Source organism: Uloborus diversus, chromosome 5 (assembly GCF_026930045.1).
Source record: "Uloborus diversus isolate 005 chromosome 5, Udiv.v.3.1, whole genome shotgun sequence".
Taxonomy (NCBI): domain Eukaryota; kingdom Metazoa; phylum Arthropoda; class Arachnida; order Araneae; family Uloboridae; genus Uloborus; species Uloborus diversus.
Window position 1 is genome coordinate 113,069,041 of NC_072735.1, and position 19,767 is coordinate 113,088,807.

At 32.5% G+C, this 19,767-nt stretch overlaps 1 protein-coding gene across 1 annotated transcript in view; it reads left to right on the top strand.

The window, feature by feature from the left end:
- Positions 1–13,529: 13,529 nt before the first annotated feature.
- LOC129222268 (40S ribosomal protein S25-like) overlaps positions 13,530–19,767 on the top strand; it is a 38,994-nt gene continuing 32,756 nt past the window's right edge. Inside the window, exon 1 of the mRNA XM_054856748.1 lies at positions 13,530–13,642. Coding sequence (XP_054712723.1) covers positions 13,640–13,642 — 3 coding nt within the window. The 5' untranslated portion in view covers positions 13,530–13,639. The remainder of the gene's footprint in view (positions 13,643–19,767) is intronic.

Below are 19,767 nucleotides of genomic sequence, written 5' to 3' on the forward strand. Positions count from 1 at the left end.
CGATTTCGTTTTTCGATGAAATTTTGCTCGGAAAATTTTCATCGGAAAATTTGATCGTTACGATCTCTTTTTCCGATGAAATGCAGCTCGGCAAATTTTCATCGGAAAATTTGATCGTTACGATCTCTTTTTCCGATTAAATGTAGCTCGGCAAATTTTCATCGGAAAATTTGATCGTTACGATCTCTTTTTCCTATGAAATGCAGCTTGGCAAATTTTCATCGGAAAATTTGATCGTTACGATCTCTTTTTCCGATGAAATGCAGCTCGGCAAATTTTCATCGGAAAATTTGATCGTAAGGATATAGTTTTCCGATAAAAAACAGCTCATCGAAAACCGTTCTCGGATTCTAATCGCAACGATATCAGCGTGCATTACGCGATGAGTTTAGGATGAGTCGATGATTGGCCGAGCAAAATCCGATGAGTTGATGCTACCTGGGCATATTTGGTTATCTATCAAATTATTTTGATATTTTGGTTTTGAGCTTTAAATGTTACCACAATTGTCATTACTGTGTATTAAAATATATATATGATCCGCAGTTATAATCATTTCCCTTGCGTTACCTTTACCAGTTCATGTCACAGACCCGTTCTGTATTTGTCAAGAAGTATGCGCAAAAATGTTTTAATCACATTTTTCCACCCAGACCGTTTTTTAATCTCGGCCTGGTAGTATACCCTAGCTCCTATATAGGGGATATAATTAGCTTTATGCATGGTAAATGAATTTGGTTAGCAAATAGGGATGTACCAAATATTTGTTTTTATTCGGGTCACTGAACTATTTGACTCACAAAACAAACTAAACATTAGGTTCTGCCGAATAACTTAGCAACTGTAAATAATTGGACAATTTGTTAATAAACCGGCATTTATGTATACAATGAATTAATGTTATAGTATACAGAGTGTTACTTACTAATATTTTCACTTTCAAAGTAATTTTATTGTTAACATTTAGATATAACATTTAAATTTCTTTGCTTCTCAGTTTTCTTTCTTCTTCTTAGTTTGTGACGTATGACATAAACATAAATTGAGGCAAAGGATAGAAAGAAACAATTCAAATAAGTTTTCTTCTGAACAAGAGAGCAGGGTGGCCAATATTTCAAGAATGGCAAGAGGAGCACTGAAAAAATTTGAGAGGAGCATTTGGCCACTTTTGCGTAGCATTTTTAAATTGTCTTAGGTAAAAAACATTCAAAATTGTATCAACAAAGTATTTAACATAGTTGCTATCTAAGTTTTAACATACATACCTGTGAATTGTTGCACTTAACTGAAGAAAAAACTCGGAAATAACTAGAAAATAGTTGGTATGTTAATGATAAAATGTTATTTTTTTAAAACAGATAGGTGGCCTTTTTGGCTCTTTTGAATTCCTCATCACCAAACATAGAATTGTAGCAAAACTTATCCCCTGCCCAAGAAGCATATTTTTCAAAAAGCAACGCTTGTAATGTGTCATGGCTTAGGTTGCAACGATAATCAGTAGCATTTTGACGAACAATACTGAAGACACGCTCTTTTGATCGTCTCAATTGGGGAAGGAAAAAAAAAATAGACAATTTAAAATTGCAACGAGAATGCAGAGAAAATGAAACACTTGGCGGAGGGGGCGGAGTTTTAAGATTTTGGGGAGCAACTGCGCTCAAAGCGGAGAGGTTGGCAACCCTGAGAGAGTGTACTATTTTAGCCATTAGTGTTAATATTTTTTCTGTTTATCACTGTTGGTTTTAAAAAAAATATATTTGAATATTTTTATTCAAAATAGCTCAATTTCCTAACATAATTTAATTTTTTTTTTTTTTTTTTGGTTTCCTTCTCGATTCTCGGATAGAAGAACATTTCCAAATTGACAAATATCCTTATTTTTACAGCTTTATTGCATGCATATCTAATGTAAAATTCCCTCAAAAGATAAAACTTATCTCGTAAAAGTTCTTACTTAATATATTCTTATTTTCAAGACCAAACTCCACAGAATGGAGTAGCAACCCTCTTTTTTAAACCTTGCATACTCAAAAAGGATTGCAGCATTTTTTCCTCCTAGGTCATCACAACTGGAGTGTCTGGAGTCATTGGCCTAGCAATAAGTTTTTCATATGGACTGTCATTCGCTTACAGCTTAAGGTGTTTGTATTGAAAATGTACATATTATAAATGTATCTAAAAAATAAAAAAAATTATGTAAAAAAAAATTGAATATTTTTGCACAAAATATCTAACATTCAAAAGAATAATACTCATTTAAAATATATAAGTTTCCATATTTGTCTTACTTTTATGCCTTTCCTTTTCAACGGGTATTTAATTAAGAAATGACAGAAAAGTAACAAATATTCATTTCCTGGAAATGCATTTATCCTCAAAGTGAATTATTTAAGAATAAATTTTTGGGAAACTCTCTTTTGAAGAACAAAAGTAAATGGGATGGACTTAAAAACAGTAGTGAAGAGGTTTTTTTTTTTTTTTTTTTAATTAATTTTTATTGTGTTGATTTAAAATTTTTTTCCTATCATGAATGTTTACACAATTATGAGTAATCTAATGATGTAAATTTGTTTTGGTTTATGCTGTCCCTGCAATGGTAGCAGTTGTAGATACATTGTTTATCCAATGTTGTTTTGGTAGGAAGATTAAAGAGAATATTTCCCCTACTAGTTTTCACTAGCTTCCAATATTGTTAAGTTTTCAATATAAGCTTCTTGTACGGGAGGGGAAACTGCTCCCTCATTTCAAAATGTAAAGATGCCTTGCACACTCACTTCGTAGAGCTAAATATAAATGATGGATTGAAAAGTGATTTTTACAGGATGGATTAATATATATTTCATTTAAAAAAAAATTTATAAATAAATCTACTTTTCTCATATTTCATGAGAATAGAACTGTTAATTGGAAATGGGTAATTTACAATTGTCATCCAATGAAATTTTTAATGCTGTGTTTCATATTTATAGAGGCTCTTTTAACAAGTAATGTTAAAAACTAATAATATAGCCCAATTTTACAGTACAAGTTCAGCTTCTGAGACCCTGAAGCCTCCTCATTTCTTTTAACCCCCACTCTTGTGGTGTACCAGCTGTCTATGATTTTCAAGAATCCCTTAAAAGATATCAAAGGTTCATATAAATTTGCATTGCGGTAAGCCGCTGCATTTATTTACATTTATTACAGTTTTTTTTTCTCTACATTCTGTTTTCTGCCAGATGTCATCAATAAGCTCACTTCTTTTGCATTGAAGAAAAGGGCTCCTCATAACCACGAAATGCATGTATGCTGTATCTGTGATGTATCAAATGTAGCTGAGCCTTGTTTCTGTAGTCAGGTGTGACAAATCAAACCATTTAACAATGCCATCTGAAAAAGGAACTAATATATATATTCACATTTTATACTTACTACCAAAAATTTATACACAAAAGACATTATAATAAGAATTGCAGAAATATGGGAAACAAAGAAGACATAAGGATTTCTTTTCAGTTAATAAATCTACTACAACCATATCAAGTAATTTAAAGAAAAAAATCATGGTATGGAACTGAGATTTTGGAAATTTAAACCATGGCGATGCAGTTGTTGTGAATGATATCGATAAAAATCGGCTGTTTTTCTAAATGTAACAGATAATGAATACTACTGATTTCAATGATCACTCATTCCAAGGATATTTTGAGGATTTGGAATCTGTACCTAACATTTTTTTCTTAATTTGAAAAGTTGTACCAATCTTTCAAAAAAGAGAAAAAGGTAACAAAAGGGATATTTAAACTATTTTGCTATTTACATTCAAGAAAATCTACAAAAAAAAAACCTATCTTATGTATAAATATACCATACAGTGCATTTTAAAAATGTAAATAAAAAACGTCTTGTAAAGTACATACAGTCGACTCTCAAACCCACTGACCTGAAATCTGCAATTGAAGCAGTGAGAAGCAAAGGGATGTAAGTGCTAAAATTAAAAATTTGGAGCCAACTAGAGGACAAAAGGTAGGTGAACCTCTCCTCTATTTTGGGGCAAGAGATATTAGTAATAGCAGGGGGGTGGAGAAAGGACACATGTTGGCTCGAGACTGAAAGGGGCCTAAGATTTTTAAAAGGAGGGGTAAAATATGTAAAGAGACGTAGTTGTAAACAATTTGGAGGGAGCTTGTAAAAGTCATTTGTGACGGGCCCCAAACTGATTAATGAAGGCCTACCTAAGACTGCAACTTCAAACGTTTTTTACTCAAAACTTGAAAATTTCCATTTACTTCTCACTGTTTCAATTGTCTAAAATTTGCACAATATTTCAGATCAAAACAATAAAATTTACACAATAAAATATAGAGTTGGAATCTGAAATATAAATAATATTTTAAATTAATGATAAGAAAAGTTAAATGTTTAAAAAGTTGAATAAATTTGTGTTTTAAGGTTAAATTCCAACACATTGTTTGAATAATAAGTCTATCATAATTATTTTATAATAGGATTTGTACTGACTGACAGATTTCACTACTTCAAGATTGCTTTCTGGTGGTTTCTAAAATGTAAGGTATTAAACTCTTACAATTTCATTTAATACATAAAGCAGTTACTTTCAATTAAGTGTCATTGATTGAAAAAGGGGGAAAAATCAATATGTGAGGAAATAAAATAAGTACAAGTTCTAGAATACTGAATAATAAGAAATAAATACAGTAGGTGGCGCTTAATGTGATCACTTTGGGACAAATACAATTTGATAACAATAACCGACTGATAACAATAACCGAAAAGAATCCAGGAGATACAAAATAATGTTTTTTTTCCAATTAAGGCTCATTTCTTTTGGCAACATCAAATTAAAATCACAGTGACTCAGTTGAACGCACTTTCAAATTAAAAATTATTAAATTAACAGAATGGAAATATCTGAATTATAAAAAGTTAAAGCTAAATTATGCAATTTTTAATCACATAGTAATAGGTGAAGTAAAACATAACCGTTTTCCCTGACATTCGTAAACCAGTTTCAAAGCACATTCAGCTTTTCTATCTTTTCAAGCATGGTTTTGCTTGTTGTTTAAATTTTAATATAAATTCGCTTTGTTTTCAATCTCGACACAATTCTTTAATAGCTTACAAAGCAATGGCAACAATGGAGGTCCTGCATCAATGCCATGTCCAGTGACTGAATATTTTTAGGTGTGAAAGAAAGTTTTCTTAGGGGGAGTCTGTGGTCACTGGAAGCAAACTTTCTGTATCTTCATTCCTAGAAAAAATTTGAACTGCTATTGAAACCACAAAATGCTACACAGAAAGTTAGTCTCATCAGGGTTTGCCTATGTATTTATGTTAATTGAGGAACAAAAACGGGGAAAAAAATGAAAGTTTATGAAAAAGTGATAACAATAAACGAAGACGCTGATTACAATATCAGACTTTTTTAACGTGTGTTAACACACAAGTGTTCCGGGACTTTGTGATTCTGATAACATTAAGCGGATGATAACATTAACCGTGATCACAATAAGCGGCGCTTATTGTACACATAGCATTATAGGTTTAATTTCATTTGACCTAGGCTATTTTTTTTCCTTAAAAAAAGCTCAGAAAATGACAGAAGTAAAATTAAATGATGATTATGAGTTGTAATAATCGAAAATAAATTAAGAATGCTGCATCAGAGAACAAATTGTAAAATTATTGTTCCGAAAGCTTTTCTAATGCTTCATTACCTATACACTGTACAACTTTTCTTTCATGCTTGCATGAACATTCCCCATATCTAAACCATCAGCATCATAAAGGAAGGACATCTGATTTTCAAATTCTAGAGAGTTTGCTTCTTTAGCAAGAAGCTTTCTCTCATCAGCACTTTTCTCGAGATTTGAAAAAAGTCAAGTCCTGAAATAAAAATTGAAAAAATTTAGAACTTTTCCACGAATTCCACTTTAGAAAATTTGTACACGAAACATTGAATAACAATTTGTAAACCTATATTGTGATATTTTGTGACGTATTAAAAACTTGTAAACGGTACGAAAACAAGTTACATTTTGAAATGTCTGGCTAGTGCCACCACTCACAAAACTAATTGCACACAATGTTTTAAGTTTTAAGAACTCCAATTAATTTTTAACAGTTGCTTTGTCAAATTAAATACAGAATACAAAATCATAAATATTTTACATATAATCAGATATGAAATAAAAATCCAAAAGTATTATGTTAATGGCAATGTTAGAATTCCTTAGAAAAAGTAACTAGTCCGTTAACAGAATGACTGGTCGACACACAATGAAATGTCATAAAAAGCTTCATAACTGAGTTGAAATATGCAGAATTTTTTTTAAAAAAAGAGGCAGAATTAACACCAACACTACAGCTCAACGAATGTAAACAAACATTTATGTTATTCTGAAAAACCGAAAAAAAAACCCCATAAATTTCGTGATAAACGGATTTTTTGGTGACTTTAATTCATCTAATATGGAAATAGTTTCATCGATTCAAGTAGTTTTTGATGGAAGGAAAATGTGCGACAATAATAGTAACAACACATGCAGAATAGTGGCTCAATGGTTTACTACGCGAACGTAAACAAAACTTTATCGAATTCTCAAATAAAATCTGTACCTTAAATGAACATAAGACTGATTGCATTTGATACTTCAACTTACCTGGTATTGAAATAAGTGCTTTTTAAACCGAAGAAATTGATAAAACCTTTCCTAATTCCACATACATTAGACCTCACTTTAGCTCCTCATAGCATGGTGGTTCAGCTCAGTACATCAGTCAGCAAACATAAACAAAACTTTATTTAATTCTCAAAAAAAAAAAAAAAAAAAAAATCAGAACCGAAAATGACATAAAACTTGTTGCATTTAATACTTCAACTTACCTGGAATCCAAATAAGTGCTTTTCAATGCCAAGAAATTTGAATGATAACTTCTAATTTGGCAAAAAATTGACCTCACTCAGTTTCTCCGTAGGAATAACATGGGAATGAAAGGCATATTGACCGTTCCCAAGCGGTAATTTTGCAGCAAACGGTAAAGCAACGTGATATCACGTTGTGTGGGAAACGGTAACGATGTTTCAACTAATTGCAACGTGATGTAACGTTTCAGTGTTACTTGGGTAGTTTCGATTATATAAAATCATTATCGTTTTCGATTCTAGTAAGAATAATAAACATTCTACTTTCCAGGAAATGATCTACTGAATTTAACTCGATTTATGACGCATACATCAACAATTAATAAACAAATCTCGCCGGTGCCTCCATGTTTTGATTTGTAAGTTCATTTAATAATAAAATGATTGGCTTACCCTTTTTCCTGGAAAGCTAAGTTTAATAACTCACCAACATGAACTCTAAAAATGCTGAACGCAATAGATGACTCCTTTTCGGAGGTTTTTCTAGATTTATTCGATTTATTTACACCACAAAACATTAACAATCTTCTTCGATTCCAGATCGACTCACATCACGCTCCCGCCAACGAACACAAAACACAAATACATATTTTTAAAGTCTCTTTACTTGTGGCGCCCTCTGTTGACGGTATATATTGACAAGTATTAATTTCTGCAATTAATTCTTAGAACACAGCTCAGTCTCATTACTTTTTATACAGAACTTGTACGGCGATGTCGTTTGAATGACGGCATGATATAGTGTGCTATTAGGGTAGTTTTATTCGAACACGACCAAACTGTTACAGTCGACTCCCGCTACAACGCGATTCGACTTACGCGAAAGGGCTATAACGCGAATTTTTCACGAGTTACGAATTTTAGAGCTGACGCGAATTCCTCGTAGGCAACACGAATTTTTTTTGGAAGGAAATATCGGCTTCGTTATTGACTGCTAAATATTGATTTCGTGAATGTTATTACATCCCTGTAGTAACACTGACAGCGAAAGTCCTCACACCAAACTAGTATATTTATCGCGTTGTTAGTGCATCAAATAACAACTCAGAATATTTTTTTTTTCATTCTAATTATTAAATTTGATGAAATATAATAACACCTTAGTACGCTGTTTCATCCAAAGTTTGAAGATGGGAAGAAAAAACAAGTTTCTGTCAAAAAAAAAAAAAAAAAGGTTAAGATTCTCTAACTTATATTTTTGTTGAGAAATTCAGTTTAGCTTTGTTTTTAGTGTGTGAGTAGTCTCCCTACCTCCGCAATTTTTTAAAATTATATAATACTCATCAAATATACCTGCAAGAGCCTTAAGATGGACACCTATCCCTTAAGATGGACAAATGTCATGATAATTTGTATAACACCACCCCAAAAGTAATTTTGTAACCCATTAAAAACTTAATCAAATGTACACACAATATTTTGACTCTAAACTATATAATACTTTGGCAAAGGTGCACTTAATAGGGGCCAAAGATTACCCCTCCCCCCCCTCGTTTTCGCTTTGAAACTTTCAGGTGTTTTTTGATGAACTCACAAACACCCCTGAAATTGTAAACTACTAACCAGACTCGTTTTATTCATGCAATCTGCATGCGTATCTGCCAGACAGCCTGGTTATCCCACCCAGAGGCTGCTGTTTCGTCCTTGTTATGAACTCATCAGTTTGGAACAGTCAATAACCATGCTGGAGGCAAATATCCTCTTATTGGTGCTCAGAGTACAAACAGACTGGCAGTTAAATTAAATTAAGAAAACCAGCGAGAAACACCAGCAATGGTGTTCTTGGGTATTAAGGAGTAAGTTACTGCCTTAAGCCAGAGCTAAGGCAGAACTACAGTTAAACCTCTTGTTAAACGGCCCCTCGAAAAACCACCACAGTCGTAATTCGCCAAGAAAGATTATTTAAAAAAAGTTGTGTATAGAAATGTAATAAAAATTCTCTCATTAAATTGCCACCCCTCTGTCCAGTACTGGCCAACACCGCAGTCTCTGGATGAGATAACTGGGCTGTTGGTATATTGCATGTAGCACTCTTTCGAGATTTTTTTATGAAAGCTGCTGAAGGATTTTATAAACATATTATATATACATTTAATTGAAAGTAACTTGCCTTTGTACTGTAATTGTCAATTTAGCAGTGCATACAGAGCCTGATCATTCTGACATTGGACATGGGGCACAATTCTATTTCAGGGCCCCCTTAGGGCCCGACAAAGGTTTTGGAGAACACTGGGCATGAAATTCATTTTGTGCCCCACCCCTCCTATTCCTGCTTATTCTACGTAATGAAGCTATAAAATATTTCGATACTTGCGTATTAGCACAGCCATGCTAAATTTGGTGGTACCTCATATCAAAACATAGTACTATATATTTAAAAAGTAGAATTGATATAGTGTACAATAATTATTAAAGATGTAGTTGCACTTTGCTCGTTGCAGTAAACCGTAAATATTAAAGTTATCTCTGATATAACTTTTAATAGTAAATACAGACTAAACTTGGAGTGGTTTTAGGATTTGCACAGAGATCAAGATTTTAAGGGGAATTTTTATCAACGAATAAGAGATTTTTTTTTCTTGCTTAGCATTTGCAAAAATATCAATGACATCATTGTACTCCAGATTCTGAGGGAAATTATTATTTATTTTGAATTAACATAATAAATAAAGGGGCTTTTGGGTCCCCCTGAAATCTAAGAGGAGGGGCCTGTGCCCCACATGCCCCTGCGGTAATCAGGCTCTGATCCTGTATGCTTTGAAGGACCATCCCCAGGAACTCTTCTGTCTGTCTTAGTTGTTTTTTTCACCACTACTTACATGTTCTTTACTCAATTGCTATGTTGGGCCTTTTTAGGTTAAAGATTGTTTAGATTGTATTTGTGTTTTAATAGAAATTGAATTAATTTCTCTTTTAAATGGCTTATACAGATTTAACTTAAATATGCTTGTTAATTTTATACACAGAACTGGTTAAGCAATACAGTGAAGATACAAAACGTACTTGGCGTGCTGCAACAACATATCCGAAGTAAGGGAGATTTAATAAATACAAAATCAGCTATCGCTGTATGCATACACACTCGTGATTGCGAAAAACATAATTTGAATTCAAAATGTCAAAATTCAAATTATTATTTTTTTTTTCGACTCTCGCTACTTGCAAGCACCAAAGGAATTGAATATAGAAACAACAAACACGTAGATAAATATTTTACCCTCAGCTAAAGTTGATTAGCAAAACCAGAGGTTTAAGTGTGAAGGATGTGAGAGGAAACTATTTTAAACATTGAAATTTTAGTCAGATGAAAGATGTTTATGGTTAGTTTTTATTCAATGATGGCAAGGGAAAAAACCCCTTGAAGATACCCCCTCCTGTATATAAACAGAAAAATATCAGATAAATATAGCTTAAAAATGAACGTGCGTAACATGCATTGAGATTGTTTTCCTTTCTTCCACCCACCTTTCACTCTAGTTTGGCACTCGCAAGTAATGCCTATCCTTTTCCAATGTTGATGTAACTTTGGAAAGAAAGATATCGAACAAAATTTTTGCATTTAATAGTCTTATTATGTAGCCAAATAATGAATAATAACTTTCTTTTCAACTCCTGTTGAATGCTCATGAAAAACATTTATCAGGAAATTAAATAAAAAAGTTGTAGTTAACTTGTACACATTGTATTTAGTTTTATCATTATCATTAAATGTAAAATTTATACCTGTCTTTTTTTTCCGTAGACTCTGATTTTTAATAGAAGACCGCATAAACCGAAAACTATGGATGCACTGAATACCGAACATTCAGTTAAAATTCTATTCTCATCTTCAGCTGAATACTAAATATTTTGCCAAAATTTGTTGTTGTTTCAACATTAAGTACAATTGAGCAATGATTAAAAATAGGAGTGGAACAGAGCTTCAGCCCAGCCAAATCATGAACTGTTTCAGCACATAACAATTTCTCGTGAATATTTTTTTTTACAATAACTAGCACATAATATTATGTTCCATAATAAGTTACGCACAATTATGCCCAAGAATAAAACACAGTAAATTTATAAGAATACGTTGAACTATAAGCAGTCCCATAATTGAGAATACGTACCTATACTTGGAAGTTGCTAAGAAACAAGTGACTTTACAACATTTTTTGTTGATTATTATTTAAAGATTTCATTTGTTATGAAATGAAGCTATTACAATATTGCATAAAACATTGTTTAAGCACTTTTAGCTACTAATGAAAACAATAATGTCTTAATTTTTATTACATACTAGGTGTAAGTAATATCACAAAGTATTTGTATGATAAACAATCACAATGATACTTACTTGAAAAGGTTTTAGGTGTAACATTGAAAATCTAGTAAATCTTCTCATTGCCTCCATAAGCAAGAATAAAATTATAATATCTTCTTTTTGCCAGCAAGATAATTTTTATGACAGAATATACAGAAATAATCCTGCCGATAAGAATTACCCAGCTAATTCGTATAGATGCTGCGCTGCAGTTCCTAGCATGTGTAAAATCGCTTTTTTTTCCAGTGCATGATGGTCCTTCATAAAAAAAGAGGCTCATTTGTTTCGAACGATTATCAACGATTTACGTAGTTGTTCAATTTCGAAGTTGCACTTTCAAATTTACTTCATCGAAATCAGTGCCGTAACAAGACACAAAGATGGCTACCTTTCCCTTGATTTTGGAAGGTTTATTGTTACCATAGAAACGAAAGCATGTGACATCAATAGCCAATCACTGCACGTCGGACTTCGCTTTTCTGACTTGGAGTTGTGGACGATCCACAACCCATTCCCGACGAAGTCAGGCAGGTTTTGGAGGCGCGAAAACTGGTTTTCGAGCTCAAAATGACGTCACATGTCCGAAAGCGGGAACCGTGTAAATCGGCACTAGGGGTGTGTGTTTGTGTCCAGGCATGAGTGTGGGTATGTATGTGTGTGAATGTGTGTATATGTCTGTGTGCAGGCATGAGTGTATGGGTGTGTGTATAGTCTGTCTGTGTGTGCGTGGTGTCTGTGTGCAGGCATGAGTGTGTGGGTATTTATGTGTGCGTGTAGTTGTGTATGTATGACATGGATGCAACCTGGAGACGGTTTTCGCTAGGGGAGCAGCATCGTGAAGAGCCGGTCGACGGTGATGCTGCAGAGGGTGCTGGTGGGAAAATAAAATCATAGGACATCAAAACAGTCAAATGAAAGCAATAAGCAATCATGATAATGGTAAGTAAAACTAAGGGTGAAAATGTTCCCCTCTCCCCCCAAAAGGAAGCGATCACACCCCCATCACCAAAAAAAAAAATCATTGGCATACATACATACATACATACATACATACATATATATATATATATATATATATATATATATATATATATATATATATATATATATATATATATATATATATATGTATGTATGTATGTATGTGTGTGTGTGTGTGTGTGTGTGTGTGTTTTGCAAAATAAATAAATAAATAAATAAACTGGAAAGCCTATTGGAGTACTTTTGTAAAAGAGCTGTTCTGACTTACATTTTCACACTATATATATGTACTATCCCCCTCCCCGAATACTGCATACAATGTTATCTAATTGATATTGTTGTATCAATTTAGATCGTTGATTAAATTATTAATTACAACGTTAAACCTATAGGCACATGGATTTTCACATTTGTTTTCAAATTCCAATAATTTAAATTGGCGTTAATTTTTTTTCGGGATTGTTCGCAATTAAATTAAGAAAAAAAATTTTTAAACTTACATTTGCGGAGTTTTTATCAGTGATTTCTTTTACTCTGAAAGTTAAATTTTCATTTTGATCGTTTGTAATATTAATATTTGAATAAGTAAAGCCGGATAGTAAGCTATTCATGGTTAAAACTTCAAAAGACATAAGACATTTTTGAAAAGAGCGCAAAAAAATGATGAAAAAGTAGTGGCGCCATGTATCGAGAACGGAGGAAACCAAGCCTTCTTACAAAACATAGCGTGGCTTACAGAATTACCGCTTGGGAACGGTCGATATGCCTTGTAATATAACTAGATGCAAAACTCAGCTGCAGTCTATTTACTAAAAGGTCTCAATTACCTACAGAATCGTTTCTTGTGGCGTATCTGGTTAATACAGTCCATACAGTTTTCTACAACTCGAAATTTCGTCTTACGCGAGGAGAACGCATCCCTCGCGTAAGTTGGGACTCGACGGTACAATGGCTACGTTTACCGCCCTCGATCGGTAGCTACCGGTTGGTTGATCAGATGACCACTAATGACGTCAGACGAATTACACGCAGAAGAAAGAGTAGTTATAATTGGTCAAAAATATCACGTCAATCAACTAAATAAATTGCGGTCGACCGGTAGATGATAGAACGCTGCGGTTAGGTACCGATTGACCAGTCGAAGTCCACGAACGCACCCAATTACAAGACAGAGTGAAAAATGGAAATGATCACGATTTCGTTTAGAATAAGTTTTCGGAAAAGTGTTTAAAGACAGAAGATGCCTTTCTTAGGGAAAAAAAGAGCATAAAAATATCAGACCAATTTTTATATTCTGCATTTTATTAATTTTTCCAGTTGTGGCAATATAGCAATGTTGTATATTACAACTAAAACAAATCTGGCAACGCTATCGATCTTCCTCGTGGAGTTTGTGAAACACGTTGTAGGCGACATTATTTTATTGGAAAATGGTATGTATTATTGTTAATTTATGCATTTTTAATTTCTTTGTAAACACAAATTTATATTATTCTTAAGCAGTTCTCAATTTTTAAACTTTTCTACGGAAAGTTATTGTATCTTCTGTCGCATAAAAGTTTGCTTTGAGAGGCTCAACACTGCTTTTACTGTCTCCATCCCAAGTTCTATTTCTGTATTTTAAAGGCAATCAAGTCATATATATGTTTCTCTTATGTGTGTTTTTTTTATGTAATCGATTAAAATTAGAAGCTCTCTGCCTTTTTACGTTTTTCAAATAGGGTACGTCTACATTAAAATTGATCATTTTTAATTAGCATTAATAGTACACTTTTTAAATGTATCTTTTATAAGTCATTAAGAATCTGGATAAAGGAGAAAATGTTTTAAGGTTTTCGTTAACTAGCGAACTACTGCCAGATTTTCATTTAAATGACTAACGCAGTCTTTCGAGGAAAAATATTAAAATCTGTCGATACAGAAAGCTTTTACTACTTAATATAGTTTTAGTTCTTAGCAAAACTTCCAAAACAACGTTCTGTGCATAAAATTTGCTAGAAAATAATATTAAATAAAAAAACTGCACATAATAAGAAAGCAACTAATTTATGGAATAATTTATGCTTTTAGTATTTAAACTGCAAAAATCACCCAAGTCTGGTTTTGCTAACTTATGCAGTTGATGGTTTTGTCTACTTATCAATGCGAATGAACAAACATAGCAACTGTGCAAAGAAATCTTATGGTTTTATTCACTTCGTGTTTTACTATTCCTTCATCTGGGTTGAACAGAAACTGCATTTGTCCTGGACTAATGTTTTTAAACAAGCTGTTTTAATACGAAATTGGTTTTCTCATACTCACTCGAAATTCAGATAGCAAGCCTCATTGCCAGAGTGGCCACTCTCTGTAGAAAACAAAACTTTGAAATACCCTCGGGAAAACTCAGGAAAATTTTTGATGGTTGCCCAATATTGTGATTTTGGGACCATCAGTTTGAAAAAATTGATGTAAGAGTCCCTGAATCCCTCCTTTCCTTAAACTCAAAATGGTCTAGGATTGGGTTTTTTGGTCGTCAATTTAAAAAAAGTTCTGGGGGAGAGCCCTCAGACCCTCCAATTGGCTGGTTTCAGGTTTTTGGAATATATGCCAAAACACTTAAATAAGAGTTTCCGCTGCAGTTGCATTTTTCGCAAAATGGGAAAACACTCTCAATTTCAATTGCGCAAACAAAGTAAAGCATTTTCGCTTTTTTGCTCAAACAAAAAATAAATTGTTTAAAAAAAAGGGAGAGAGAAAAATTTATAATCCAAGAGAGGAAGCAGCATGACGATAGTTAACTTAATCTCTTTTAAATCTTAAGCTAAGACTTTAAAATTACTATTAAGTCACCAATACTTAGTCTTCCGGCATTATGCCCTTCTCAATAGCATCTTATGAGGAGGAAGAGAGTACAACGTTCTAAAAACCAAATATGTATTTTTTTTTTTCATTTTATGCTTAAAAAAAAAGGTGCTGTATAATTTCTTTAAGGATGCCATAGAGATGAAATAAGAATTTTGTGGAGATGAAACACACTGATGGATTTAGAAAGATATGCGGCGAATAGGTAACATTTTAGCGTCATGCTAAAACTTTTCCCACAATTTTAGCTTTTATGCTAAAGAACTTTTGAACCCAGCTTAAACCCTGGCTTAAATATTACAATTTTAACTAAGTTCATGTTGTTTAAAAACTCTTAAGCTTAAAATTCAAATCAGATTCCAAAACTGGCATATTTTAAATCTACAACTTTTTTTCATAATGTTTCCTTAAGCACGCATGCTTGGGGTAAGGGGGGGGGGGCTGAAAATATTTTCTTTCTTGAGCACATCACCAAACTTGCAACCGTGATTTGCATTCTAAAAAGGGAAGTTAGCTTGAAAAAAGAATAAAATATGATTCTCATATCGGATATAAACAGATTGCATTTTTCAAAATGTAGGCACTTAAAGAAAAAACGGTAAATAAGAGTTTGCTTCAAGTTAATCATCCTTGTTAGCATGGAAAAATCAAACCTATATAATTTTCTCCCAAAGTAACAGTTAAACATAGCATATATTGTCAAGCTGGTAAAAAGTTAAGAATATTTTCTAATCAATTCACTGTAAAGGTTTAACGCCCTCATTTTGAAGTTGGTAACCCTATCTAAAGCGATCACATTTTCTCCCCACCCATACTATCCATTTTCATTTCTAAGTTCATTTAACTGTTATATATTATTATTGTTTATTAAATCATGAAAGGGATTTCTCAGAGAAGTTTAACAACACCCGCAGCTATGATGAAACGAAGAAGCAAAATTATTTACTCACTTGCGCTGTTTCTTTCAAAGGAAAAAAAAAGTATATTTATTTGGCAGTTGTAGTTATTTATTCCTTGCAGGAGCATCACAAGAGTTTTTTTTTTTTCTTTTTTGTAGATTTTGTATAAAGCTGATCCTTCTAATTTAACTTTAAATCCTCAGATTTGCTCTTTCAATTCAATAAACAATTTGTATAAGATTAATTTTTGTTTATTAGAATTTTGTGAAGGGTTCGTTTTGGGTTGATTGAGATTTTTTTAAAGGTCCTTTTTTTTTGTTTGATTGAATTTTTGTGAAAAAAAAAAACGGTAAATAAGAGTTTGCTTCAAGTTAATCATCCTTGTTAGCATGGAAAAATCAAACCTATATAATTTTCTCCCAAAATAACAGTTAAACATAGCATATATTGTCAAGCTGGTAAAAAGATAATATTTTCTAATCAATTCACTATAAAGGTTTAACGCCCTCATTTTGAAGTTATAATAGCCGTTAACGGACCCAAAATTCCTCTGGCCAGACCCATGCCTTTAAGTGGAAAATGGAATATCCTCAAGTGTAGGGAGTACAGGGGTTTCTCACTTGGGGAAAAGTTTGAAAGACAGATATAAAATTCAGCATTTTAAGCCTTATAACAGGGTTTCTGCTACGGTCGCATTTTTCGCATAATGCGAAAACACTATCTGAATTGCGAAAATAAAGCAATGCATTTTCGCTTTTTTGCTCAAATAAAAAATAAATTAGTTTTTTAAATAAAGAAGAAATGTATGATCCTAGAGAGGAAGCGTGCATGGCGATAATCAACTTAATCTTTTTAAAATCTTAGCTAAGATGTTTAAACTACAATTAAGTTCAATAACTATTATAGTCTTATCCAGCATTATGTCCCCCCAAAAAACTGCTTTATTAGGAGGAGGGAACTGCAACGTTCTAAACACCAATCATGTTTTCTTTTTTTTATATTATGTTTTAAAAGAACTGCTGTTGTACTTATTTCTTCAAGAATGTCACAAATGAAATATGAATTTTATTTTCAACTGGAGATGAAACACACTGAGGCATATATAAATATATGAGAATGTGTAGCATTTTGCTAACATTTTTCCATCAATTTTAGCTTTTATGCTAAAGAACTTTTGAACCCAGCTTAAACCCTGCCTTATAAGATGAAGTTGGAATTACAAAAATTAAATTACACTGTATTTTTTTCCTGTGCTAAACAGATTGACAATATGCAGAAGAAGTAAGATAAAAGCAAGCAATGCCAAAAAAAATTTCCAAAATACTGCATTTGGAATTATATAAATAGTAAGATATGAAACATGTGAATCATAAAAATTTGTAATATATTTCAGAAATGTAAGTACCATGATCTTTACATTTTTGGTGCAGAATATTAGCAAGGAGCTGAATTTGACATACATTAGCATTCCTTCTCCCTACCCCCTCTCATTTATGATTTGTAACCACACTTTTCCAAATTTTCAAGCACTAGAAAATTAAATTTATTTTTCAAGTACTTTTCTTTTGAACAAATCATGCTAATTTGCGAGAGTTGGGGATCCCTACCAAAGCGGGGACCTTAAGCTATAGTTGGTTAGCTTGTAAATAAATCCAGGCCTGCATAGGACAAATGCATTCGAAATTTGCTTTCACAAAAAGGAAACTGAGTGATCAGTGAAGTGAAAAAAATAAAAACATCATGCACCAATTCTAATATTCTCACCGTCTCGTAATGACAATGTCATTTTACAATCTTTCCGCTACTTTTGTTAAATGATATTCTATTAGTTTGTGTTTTTTAAGCCAAATTTTCACATCAATGGATTGATTTTGGTAATGAATCATAGAAAAAGAAATGTAGATTTAAATTTAAGTAGATATTTAATAAGTTAGATTGAAAATTCTTTAGTTGAAACACGATTTATTATTTTCAGTTAATGCCGAAAATACTGGTATTTTCCTCAGCAAATGCCGGTATTACGAAATTGCAAAATTGCTTGAAATACCGGTATTCCGGAATTGCAATCACTATCACTAAATCATTGTTTTATTTTGCTTCTTCCAGAGGAAAAAAATCCAATCCACGCTTAGCTAGATATTCTTTGTATTTTCTGCAATGCATCTGTTTTTATTAGTATCTTAAAAGCCTACATTTTGCTTTTGTTTTTACTTTTTGTTTTCTCAAAAAAGGAAGTATTGTATTCACGAAAAAAATTTTCACTCAAAATTCGGCCTTAGTTTCCATTTTGCTCACCCCTGAATTAATGCTGAGTTTTTTTCAACCCGACCACAAGTGGATAAGTGCCTAAGAACGTATAAACACCCGAAATATCCTTTTTGACATCCCCCGAGTTAATTACGACTTTTCTCGATACGTCCGTATGTGCGTACAGGGTTCGTACGGGTCATGGAAATCCTGGAAAGTCATGGAAAAAAAATAAGCAAAGTTCAGACCTGGAAAAGTCATGGAAAATTGAAATTTTTAGTCTAAGTCATGGAAACTTATTTTCAGTCATGGAAAATTTTCTGGGAAAAAGTAACAGTAGCTAAAAAGAGTATTAGAAATCTTGAGTGATTTAGTATTGCACCATGAAAGCTATTTAAACTGGAAAATTGAACGATCTCAAAAAACATTGCATCCAAGTTCGTTTCCATCACTCCTAAATCTTTATTTTAAAATTTATCAGACGTTATCTCAATTTGTTGAAGGTTTTAGACAACCTTTAGTCAGGCGATAGAATACAGAAATAGGGGAATTCTAATGCTCAAAAACAGTAGTGCCCAATATACGGCCCGCAAAACTAATCCATGCGACCCACTGGTACGTTCAGTGTCATTATTCAAACATGTTCTGTAATTTCTGAACCTATTAATTTATATGCATTTGAAAATGTACAAATAAGTAAACAAGTACATTTAAATCAAAAGATTTATTTATTATGAAATGGTTTTATTTACATTTTTTTAAAATAAATATCTGGTTCAGAAACATGAATTTACTAAAGAATGTGGCTTTATTTTAAAGAAACAAAAAATTGTGAAGTTGATACTAAAAGGCAACTTTTGAAGCAAATTTATTGAAACTTAGTAATGATTTATTCAACCTTTTCCCCAATCATTATCATTCTGCCGATTTATAAAAAAAATAGTCGAAATTTAAGCATCATTCACTGTAGTTTTACTTAACTTAAACTTATATGATGATAACAGGTAAGAATTCTTCAGTTTTTTAGGTGTACTCTTCAATCAAGTAGTGGCATTCACATAGAAGTTTTGCTAATGCTCATTTCCAAAAAAAAAAAAAAAAAAATTAGCAAGTTTGATATTAAATAGTACTATTCTCTTCATGTAACAAGATCATGAAAATTTTCATGAAGTCATGAAAAAGTCCTGGAAAAGTCATGGAATTTTTTCATCCAAATAGAGTATGAACCCTGTGCATATGTATGTCGCATAACTCAAGAACGGTATGTCCTAGAAAGTTGAAATTTGGTATGTAGACTCCTAGTGGATTCTAGTTGTGCACCTCCCCTTTTGGTTGCATTTGGGTGTTTCTAAAGGGGTCTTTTGCCCCTTTTTGGGGGGGAGGGAAATCATTGTTAATTTCGATGTATGCTCAAGTGGTGTTATGATTTGGTAGACACTTTGCAATATATCGCCAGTCTTTTTGTCGACAAGTTGGCTACAAGTTTGGTGTTTTTTTTTTTAATTTTTTATTTTTCTAAAATCTTGTTTCAAATTGGCCTCTGGTGGTGATATTTAGAGTATAAGCTA